At 45.6% G+C, this 11,030-nt stretch overlaps 1 protein-coding gene across 1 annotated transcript in view; it reads left to right on the forward strand.

Moving 5' to 3' along the window:
- LOC109305295 (FRAS1-related extracellular matrix protein 1-like) overlaps positions 1-11,030 on the forward strand; it is a 111,777-nt gene that overhangs the window by 24,374 nt on the left and 76,373 nt on the right. The window contains 2 exon segments of the mRNA XM_019528293.1: positions 6,551-6,759; positions 8,689-8,782. Of these exon segments, the coding sequence (XP_019383838.1) occupies positions 6,551-6,759; positions 8,689-8,782 (303 nt within the window).

Below are 11,030 nucleotides of genomic sequence, written 5' to 3' on the forward strand. Positions count from 1 at the left end.
GAGAGAGGGCAACTTTCTGGGGGAAGGCTTTGTCTCCTTTGTATTTCTTTTCTGCAGGGTGCTTGTTATTTAGCTGAGGATTTGGTGGTTAGTTACCATGAGAGCTCCATATGGAGAGTGGAGGGTAGTACTTGGGTGATTTCAGCTCCAAAAATACAGGCTGCTGCCAATGAGTGTGAGGAGAGCTGCTTCAGCTGACAGTAATATCAAGGCTCTCTTATCTTTTATGGACCAGGCATGCAGGCAATATCACCTGTATTCAGATATGTAGCAAGCTAGTACTTGACAGTACCTTTAATGGGTCTGCAGGTGATTCCTGTAGGTGATTATTTTTTTTGGCATTGTCTGATTCTAGGTTTGTATGTGGAGGCTTCTCTTATGTTTTCAGACCCTCCTGCCTACAGTGGAACAAGACCCCCTGCCTAATACTCCTGGGAGGCTGTGAAAATCTGCTTAGTAGGCTTTGGCAGCACAGGGGGAAGACGGTATGCATTATATAGGTTCCAGAAGCAGTGGGCCAAGCTATATACGCTCACCTGCAGACATGTACACTTGCCCCTTGTGTCAAACTGAGCTGAATTATTTTGCAGTGTAAAAACAGTTGAGTTGGATGTGCTGCTTCTCAGATCTCTTTACAATAAAAGGAAGTGCATTAGGTTTTTACCTTTCAGTATCCCCTACTGAGAGGCTACTTTACTTAGTGTCCTTTTAGGTAAATGGTCACTAATTTGTTTTTTCATAGATTCATAGATGCTAGGGTCGGAAGGGACCTCAGCAGATCATCGAGTCCGACCCCCTGCCCTGGGCAGAAAAGAGCATTGGGGTCAGATGACCCTAGCCGGGTACATGTCTAGCCTCCTCTTAAAGACCCCCGGGGTAGGGGAGAGCACCACCTCCCTTGGAAGCCCATTTCAGATTTTGGCAACCCTTACTGTAAAGAAGTTTTTCCTGATGTCTAACTTAAATCTGCTCTCTGTCAGTTTATGGCCATTGTTCCTAGTTGCTCCAAGGGGTGCCCTGGTAAACAGAGTATCTCCTATTTTTTGCTGCTCCCTCCCACCCCATCACCCCTGATACATTTGTGGGCAGCCACAAGATCACCTCAGCCTTCTCTTGTGGATGCTGAAGAGATTCAGGTCCCTCAATCTCTCCTTGTAGGGCTTTGCCTGCAGGCCCCTAACCATACGAGTGGCCCTCCTCTGAACCATCTCGAGGTTGCTTACATCCCTCTTGAAGTGTGGTGCTCAAAACTGCATATAGTACTCCAACTGTGGCCTGACCGATGTTGAATAGACGGGAAGTATCACCTCCCTGGACCTGTTTGTCATGCATCTGCTAATATATGATAAAGTGCGATTAGATTTTGCTATTTGCTTCGTCACGTTGACGACTCATGTTCATCTTGGTGTCAGCAATGACTCCGTGATCCCTTTCCACTGGGGTGCTGCTGAGAAGGTCATCTTCCCCCAGCCTGTAAGTGTGCCGGTGATTCCTTCTCCCTAGGTGCAGCACCTTGCACTTGTCCTTGTTGAACTGCATCCAGTTCTGTTCAACTGACATTTCCAACCTGTCCAGATCCACCTGGCTTCATTGCCTACCCTCTAGTGTGTTAACTTTGCCCCATATTTTGGTATCATCAGTGAATTTGGACAGAGTGCTTTCCACGCCCTCATCCTAGTCACTGATGAAGACGTTGAACAGCATAGGTCCAAGACCAAGCCCTGTGAGACTCCAATGCCCACACCTTTCCAGGTCAATACTGACCCGTCCGCCGCCACTCTCTGGGTCTGACCCCTAAGCCAATTTGCCACCCATCTGACTGTGTAATCATCTACATCACAGCTTCTCAGTTTATCTGTGAGAATAGGATGAGATACTGTATTGAAGCCTTTCTTAAAATCCAAGTAGATGCATCTAAACATTTTGTGACCTGGTCATAAAAAGAAACAAGTTTAGTCAGGCAGGATCTACCTCCTATGAATCGGTGCTGGTTGCCCTTCAGCATTGTTTTTCCCATGCAACTCCCACAAATGTGATCCTTAATAATTTTTTCAAAGGTTTTCCCGAGGATAGAAGTGAGACTAACCAGTCTATGGTTACCCAGATCCTCCTTCCTCCCATTCTTGAAAATAGGGACCACCTTGGTCCTTTTCCAGTCCTCTGGGACCTGACCTGAGCACCAGGAGTGCTCAAACAGCCATGCCAGTGACTCTGCTATGACACCAGCCAATTCCTTCAGTACCCTTGGGTGAAGATCATCTGGACCTGCTGACTTAGACATAGATTTTATAGACATTAGGGCTCGAAGGGACCTCGGAAAATTGAGTCCAGCCTCCTGCCCCAGGTGCAGGAAGTCAGCTGGGGTCATAGGATCCTGGCAAGATAAGCAGCCAAATTTCTCTTGAAGGCATTCAATGTGGGTGCTTGAACCACCTCCGATGGCAGGCCATTCCAGACCTTGGGGGCTTGGACGGTAAAGAAATTCTTCCTTATGTCCAGCCTGGAACAGTCTTGCAGTAGTTTATAACCATTCAACCATGTCATCCTTTGGGGCTCTCTGGTGAACAATCATTCCCCCAGATCCTGGTGGTCACCCTGATAAACTTATAGGTGGCCATCAGATCGCCCCTGAGCCTGCGCTTTTCCAGGCTAAAGAGCCCCATGGCTCTCAGCCTGTCGTCATAAGGTCTGTTTTCCTGACCTCTGATCATGCGCGTGGCTCTTCTCTGGACTCTCTCAAGCTTCTCCACATCCTTTTTGAATTGTGGGGCCCAAAACTGGATACAATACTCCAGCTGTGGCCTCACCAAGGCTGAGTACATGGGGAGAATGACGTCCCGGGATTTACTTGAGAAGCATCTATGGATGCAAGCCAGTGTTTTGGTCGCTTTACTAGCTGCAGCATCTCATTGAAGGCTCATGTTTATCTTGTGGTCAATCATGACCCCCAAGTCCCTTTTATCTGTAGTGCTAGCTGGCATAGGACTGCCGAGCCTATAAGGATGCTGCAGGTTTTTCCTCCCAAGGTGGAGAACCTTGCATTTTTTGGTGTTAAACACCATGAGGTTCTTGTCTGCCCATTTGCTGAGCCTGTTCAGGTCAGCCTGGATCACCCTCCTGTCTTCAGGTGTGGATGCTTTGCCCCAGAGTTTGGTATTGTTGGTAAACTTGGCCAGTCTGCTTCTGACTCCAATGTCCACATCATTGATGAAGATGTTGAACAACATGGGTCCAAGGAGAGAGCCTTGGGGGACCCCACTGGTCACAGGGCACCATGACGATTGACTTCCATCAACCACCACCCTCTGTGTCCAGCCACGAAGCCAATTCCTCAGCCAGCAGATCGTGGTGGACCCGAGGCCACAGTTGGCCAGTTTTACCAAGGGGTGATCATAGGATACCAGATCAAAGGCTTTTTTGAAGTCAAGATATATGACATCAATCTCTTCTCCCTTTTCCAGGTGATAGGTCACCTGGTCGTAGAAAGAAATGAGATTGGTCAAGCAAGACCTACCCGCAACAAACCCATGCTGGCAGTCCCTCAGGATGTTGCCATCAGCCAGTTTGTCAAGAATGGTCTCTTTGATAATTTTTTCCAAGATCTTCCCCAGGATAGAGGTCAGGTTGATAGGCCTGTAGTTTGCCGGATCCACTTTCCTCCTTTTCTTGAAGACTGGCACCACATTGGCATTCTTCCAATCTTTGGGCACTACACCAGAGCACCAGGAGCTCTCAAAGATCCGTGCCAGGGGCTGGGCTATGATGCTTGCCAGCTCCTTGAGTACCCTTGGGTGTAGATTGTCAGGGCCAGCTCACTTGAAGGTGTCCAGCCTATCAAGGTGTTCCTTCATGAGGTCTACATTGATGGAGGGCAGGGAATCTCCCTGTCCCGTAATGGGCATGGGTGTCCTGTGGGACTCATGAAAGACCGATGCAAAGTACCCATTTAATAGGTTGGCTTTTTCCTGGGTGTCAGTTGTCAGTTGTCCCATCTGGTTTAGCAGGTGTCCAATGATGCCCTTGCTTTTCCTCCGGCTCCCCACATATCTGAAAAAGGACTTTTGATTGTCCTTGATACTTGTAGCTTGTTGGAGTTCAGTTGCAGCCTTGGCTTTCCTGGTTCACTCCCTGCAGGACTGGACCAGTGAGGAATATTTCTCCTTGGAGGTGGATCCCATCCTCCATCCTTTCTAGGCCTTTCTTTTTAGCCATAGGAGGTCCACTAGTTCTCTGGAGAGCCAGGGGGCTGCTGTGCCCTTCTGCTGCCTTTTCTCTGAGATGGGATAGACTTTGCTTGTGCCTCGAGAATTGCTCCCTTGAGGAGCAACCACTCTTCCTGAACTCCCCTCCCCTTGGGGTTGTGGTCCCTTAGGGCCTCACCAACAAGCCTCCTGGGCTTGCCAAAGTCAGTTTTCCTAAAGTCAAGGACTTCTGTATTGCTGACTGACTTGCCAGCTTTATGTCAGATGGTGAAGGTGATCAGCTTGTGGTTGCTGTCACCCAGCTTCCCTTCAATCATTAGGTTGCTGATTAGGTCGTCCCCAGTTGCCAGTACCAGGTTGAGCAGCACTTTACTTCTCATTGGCCCGTAGACTTCTTGAGTCAGATAGAGGTCTTCCACGCATGAGAGAAAGCTTTGCAACTGCTCTGATTTAGCTGAGCACTCTTCCCACAAGATGTCTGGGTAATTGAAGTCTCCCATGACAATCATGCACCAGGAGTGTGTGGCCTCAGCCAATTCGCTAGTGAACTCCTTGTCAAGCTCTTGACTTTGGGTGGGAGGTCTGTAGTAGACTCCCACCATTGTGTCCCCTGTGCCATGTTCCCCATGGATTTTAACCCAGAGGGTCTCCAGTCATCTACTCTGGTCACCAGTATTGGCTTGCAGGGATGCGTAGCCCCCCACCCCTTTTGTCCACTCTACCCCTTCTGTACAGGGTATAGCCATCTATATCTGTGGTTCAGTCATGGGTGGAGTCCCACCAGGTCTCCGTTATCCCTATGACATCATAGTCATTTACATTTATCAGGAGGACAAGTTCCTCTTGCTTATTGCCCAAGCTCCTGGCATTCGTGTACAGGCAGGCAAGTGTCCCCTTGGGGGCCCTTTCCTTGCCCACAGATTGATCCAGGGCTGGGGCAGGGGCGGGCTCTCTTAAATGCCTTGGCCCGCTGGCTTTGCAAGGGTTGCTCAGTGGGTCAGCCATGGCAGTAGTTCCCCCACCCCCGGCAGGCTTAGTTTAAAGCCCGGTGAAGCAGGTCAGCCAGTCTGGCTGAGAAGTGCCTCCTCCCCAGCGGAGAGAGGTGGAGGTCATCCTTTCCCAGCAGCTTGCTGCCTCTCTCTCCAAAGAGAGGGCTGTGGTCATGGAAGCCAAAGCCTTCCTGATGACACCGGCGCTGCAGTCTTTGGTTCACTACCTGGATCCTCCTCTCCTTCCTCAACCCATAGCCCAAGACTGGGAAGATCGAAGAAAACACCACCTGCGCCCCCAGACCCTTTAGCTCCACTGCCAGATCCCTGTAGCACCTCATGACCTGGCTGGGAGTGCTCTGAGCTGTGTCATTGGTGCCCACATAGGTAAGGAGCAAAGGATAATGGTCAGTGGACTGGAGGAGTTTAAGGATATTCTCCGCAATGTCTTGGATGTGGGCTCCTGGGAAGCAGTAGACTTCCTGGGCTAAGGGGTCAGGGTGGCAGATTGCCCCCTCAGTCCCCCTCAGATAGAGTATCCCATGACAAACACTTTGCGTTTTGTCTTGGGGAGAGCAGGGGCAGTAGCTACAGTAGACTTAAACACATCCAGCCCTTTCAAGTGCCCCTTCACTAAGTCAGTGCTAACAAAAGGCTGGTTTCTCTTTTGTGCCTGTCTATGTTCCAATTGGGAGATTTGTCCTGATCCATGTTCAGGAATACAGAGGCAAAAAACTCATTGATGAGTTCAGCTTTGTCCCCTCTATCTGTCACTAATTGCACTAGTTTATCTTTTTACTCCCCTATATAAAGTCCTGAAGCAGGACTTTTTGTTGTCTTTAATTGTTGTTGCCAGCCTGAGCTCCATTTCTGCTTTGGCCCATCTGATTGCCTCCCTGCAAGTACGGGCCAAGTAGGTGTACTTTTGTTAGTCTTTAATTCCTAACAGTGCTTATCTAAGAGAAACAGACTGTTTTGTATGTGCTGAGGGAGGTTGTACACTGAGATACTAGGTGGATAGATTGTGGAGAGATATCTCCTAAACTTTTTCTCAACTAGGGCAGAAATCATTATTTTGCACCATTACTTCCATGCTATGCTAAAAGTTGATAGTATCAATCAAAAATTAAAATGGAAACTTTGAGGTGGAGGGCTCTTTCTGGCAAGATATGTGGATGAGAGTCCTGGGAAGAGACTGTACTGAGACTGAGGATGATTGCAGATCATTAGAAAAGGCAGTACAGACATTCCCATGCTGGAGTCTGCCTTTTAAATACTAGTTAACTGCTGACATATTACATTAACATTGCTATCACTTATAGTATCTCAGTGTATTTTGTGAGTTCATCACTGTTTTAGATTTTCACCAGTCACCTAAAAACAGAGGAAGGGGCCAGTTCTTTCATCACTGGAGAAAACGTAATGGTAACTGACCTGGACACTAAGAATGGTAACTTTTGAATTTAGTTAAAGAAATGTCCTCACCATGGGCACGTTGAATTTCATGGACTCATTATGGTGGAAGGAGATATATTTACCCCTGAGGACTTGCAGTCTCACAAAGTCAGGTAACTGATTTGGCTTCCACCTTAAAAAAATCTGCATTGCAAATAATTTGCTTGGATTCAAAAAGAAAAACAATTCTGATCTGCTTCTTAAATAGATTGCTGGGGAAAAATAGCCTCATATCCATTTAGTTGTTATTTTTAGATGCATTTTCAGTGCACCATTAGGAATCTTCTGATATTTCCTCAGTCAGAGATAGTTATGTTGATAGCTTGCCTTGGGATACTTTGTAAGGGACATCTCCAAATCTGGGGGCTGGACAACAAAGAGGGAATTTTAGAAAATATTTAGAAAATATGGAGCTCTAAACATAACTCATATCTGTTTTGGGTCCTATCTTTTCATTTAAAATAGAAGATGGTGATGGCTGCCTTAATAGCATCAATTTATCTGGCTTGGGAGGTAAGAACACAAATATGCTTTATGTTGTGTTACACAAGAAGCTTTCATGATCATGCGCAAACATGAAGATTTTCTTTGGTCTAGGAGCCCGGCCTCTTCTGTCTATCCAGGGAAAGCTGCTCCTGAACATGCCTGCTCTGCTCCCTTCCACTCTCATGCACCAAACCTAGGAAAGCCACTCCGGGGGCATCTCCTTGTGGCCACCGTTGAGATCTCTGTTTTAGGTGTGCATGAGACTGGCCAAGGAGATCCCCCTGGAATGGCTTCACCACCACCTGTCCAGTTTGATATATGCTAGTGGGTTTGGTTGTGGGGAGTAGGCTCTGAAACATCTCTCCACAAACATGCTGGGAGTGTGATGTGGACTGTGAGACTTGCATCATTAACTCACCTCTAGCTAGGAGCAAGGTGTTCAGCTTGTGGAAAAGGCACTTAAGAGGGGACTTGATAGTAATCTTCAAATACTTGAAGGGCTGCCATAAAGAGGAGAGAAAACACCTTTTCTCTCTTGCTGCAGAGAGTAGGACATGGACCAATGGCTTGAAGTTGCAACAAAATTGAGATTGGATATTTGGAAAAAGTCTTCATCGTTAAAACAGTGAGGCAGTGGAGTAGGCTGCCTAGCGAAGTTGTGGACTCTCCATCATGGGAAGTATTCAAGAGGATGATCTGGGTGTAACTATGCCAACCAGGGGGATTGCCCATGCTTCTGGGCCTTGCAGGTTGCTCCTAACCCCACTTTCTGCTGCATGTGTCAGGGTGTTTTTAAGCCTTCTTCAGAGACATTGGAAGTTGGCTACAGTCAAGGCTGGGATCTTTGAATGGGGTGTGCCAATGGTCCTGCTGGAACCAAAGCTGGAGTTTCCTGGCTTGACCCAACACACAGGGTCAGACCAATCACTATTTTGGGGTCAGGAAGAAATTTTACCCTATGGTCAGGTTGGTATGGACCATGGGGATTTTTGCCTTCTTCTATAGCAGAAAGCATGGCCCTATGCCCAGGATGTCTTCAGGATATATTGACAACATTTCATAGAAGCAGGACGTTAGCTGCTGTGACTCCCCTGCTTTACTTCTGGCAGGTTAGGGTGTAAGGTTTGTGTTGTGTCAGGATTGATGATAGTCTTATATAGAGTTTAGATTATGTATTGTATAGGATGATTTGGATAGGGATGATTCTCCCTCAGGCAGGGGGTAGGACTAGATGATCTGTGGAGGTCCCTTCCAGCCCTATTTCTCTGTGATTCTATGAACTACCATCTTCCTTTTGACCTCTTAATAATGCTTATGAGCTGGATTCTCAGTGAGTGTAAATCAGTGTAGCCCCATTAACTGTGTTGATTTGTGCTAAATCTGAATATGGACCAATATGCTAAAATCAAATGGGAGCTACCCACATAATCAAATTTGCAAGAGGTGGGCATAGCTGGACCTTCGTCCTTTCCCCTTCCCCCACCCCAGCTACTATTTATAGGTTTCTAATTTCCACTAGATAATGAATATCACTTTTCATTATAATTATGTTAAAGGTACCAACATGATGATTCAGAAACCCTTGAAGATATAGTCATATTTTCAGCAACAGATGGATTTAACACTGCAGATGGAGTGTTAAGAGTGCAGGTAATAACAAACTCAGCAATGTACTGTACTGAAATATAATTGGAAAGTATTAATCACATATTGGTTACTTCAGCTTCACTAAGTAGATTTTTAATTTTCATCAATCTTTTTACCAGATTCCCGGAAAGATTTCTATTTAGACAGAGTCCAACCCCTGGGTGAAATGACTGTAAGAAATTCCAGGTTATTAATGAGCAAGCCCTGATCCCACAAAAACTAGTACACATGCTTAACTGCCTACATATGGGGCACGTCTACACATGTGATTAATGCAATACAATAAACTCTGGTGCATATCATGGCAGAGTTTATTGCTCCCAAGCGCTGTGGTTACACATGTGCCTGGGACTGCAGCACGTTGAGCTGGGTCGAAGCAGCCCCAGCTCACAGGGGGACCAGGGAGTCAGGCTGCCAGCCTGGGACTGCTCTGACCTGGCTCAGTGTGCTGTGGAGGGGCTGGCTGGGACATGAGGGTACTCCAGTGGGGCTAGCCAGCAGACAGCCCCCCACACTGAAGCACCCTTATGCTCTAGCCAGCCAGGTCAGCATCTACACGTGCATTGCTGTGCATTAAAGATCTCCACCAGAGGATAGTATTTGTATTTTTATTAGTTTACTGTGGCCTAATAGGACTTTCACGTGTAGTCGTGGAGATTTTACTCTGGAGCTAATTAGGCAGCTCTGCTGTAAACATCTTATGTAGATGTGCCCATGGAGTTGAAATTACTGAAGTTCAAAATTTGCTCCTGGGGCCTACAGTTCACCTACGTGCGATCCTGGGAACCTACAAATAGATGGAAGTGGGAAGGGCATTTTAGTTTTCTCCTTTGCTCTTAATACTGGACCTTTTCAAAATATCATGAATTGAAACTCACCTCTTTAAAACCACTATCAATATTCTCCTTAGCCTTTTTTAGATTGATTTCCCACAGGTAAATGTAGTTGCACTAGGCCCCAATTTTAGCACTTCAGAAAAAGTTAAGCGGTTGCTGCTTACATGCTTTGGTTCTTGTTCTATAATATTCTTTGTAGTTTTACAAAATACTATTTCACTTGTAAAGTTAGAAATATCATAACTTTTGTGCATCATGTAATATGCCTTTGGAGATTAGTGCAGTGAACTTTAGTAGTGAATCCTTAGCTGAGTTTGATTTGCTTGTGTGTGTGTACTTATGCATGTGTGTGTATGTATTTAAAATTTTGCCTTTTTAGCAGAAATTCAAAAGTAGAAACTTTTTTGTCCAAAACTGCGGTATTTTGAGCCAGATATGCTGCAATAGGACCTCTTGGGATTTATAGTTCAGGTGCTTCCTACTTGCATACTCCTTTAGGTGCCAGATTCCCTGGCCATGGTACACTGTAGCTAGAGGGTCCCACCATGGAGAGACTCCTTTACAAGAGGGGCAGTTACAGAAGCAGTTGTAGAACATACCATCAGAGTTCAAGGTAAAACAACAATTCTGATGATGATGTGGTTAAATATTAGAAAGGCAGGAAAGAGTTAAGATTTAATATTAAGAAAGCAACCAATTTTTTCCCTCCCACTGAATTCTCTTCCCCGTTCCTCACCATCTTCTCCAATAAAAGTCTGAAGAAGGAGTGGGAGGGAGAAAATAGGTCATAAAGCTACATCCAGGCTTCCATTTTAACTATGAAATATTAACTGCTCTACAATATGCAAAATAATCTTTGTAAAGTTCTCTGCTATATGTATTTGCTCTTTAGCAGCCTGATGGAAATGAATTATTTATATGATAGCTCATTAACATGTATGTATGTATATGTGTGTGTGTGTGTGTATGTATGTGTGTATGTATGTGTGCGTATATATATATATATTTTCCCCTCCGAAGTTACATTTTAGACTATATTTAAACACTTTATTTGCTCTGTAATCTGGAAAATTTTAACATAATTGGGCTTTGGGAGGAGAATACCCAGAATTAGTTCAATCTCGTGCTGCCAGGAACAAATCCATCAGTACCACGAGTTTCTGGTAGACTCCTGTTTCTGGAGTACTGAACAACTGGCCATAAATAATCAGTACAGACAGCAACTGATAACTATCATGGATCAGGTATGAAAAACGCTAAATGGAGATATTTGAGTGGCACCCGTTAAGATAATTTGTTTATTGCATGAGTTCCTAAAGAGTGGCAATGGGGAAAATAAGCGTTTGTTAGGAAAAAAGAGCAACACTGGTTTTTTTTGGTTTTGGCTTCTAATTATAAGTGAAAACGCTTTACTC

The sequence above is a fragment of the Gavialis gangeticus genome, unplaced genomic scaffold (assembly GCF_001723915.1).
Source record: "Gavialis gangeticus isolate Ggan-Ray unplaced genomic scaffold, GavGan_comp1, whole genome shotgun sequence".
Taxonomy (NCBI): Eukaryota; Metazoa; Chordata; order Crocodylia; family Gavialidae; genus Gavialis; species Gavialis gangeticus.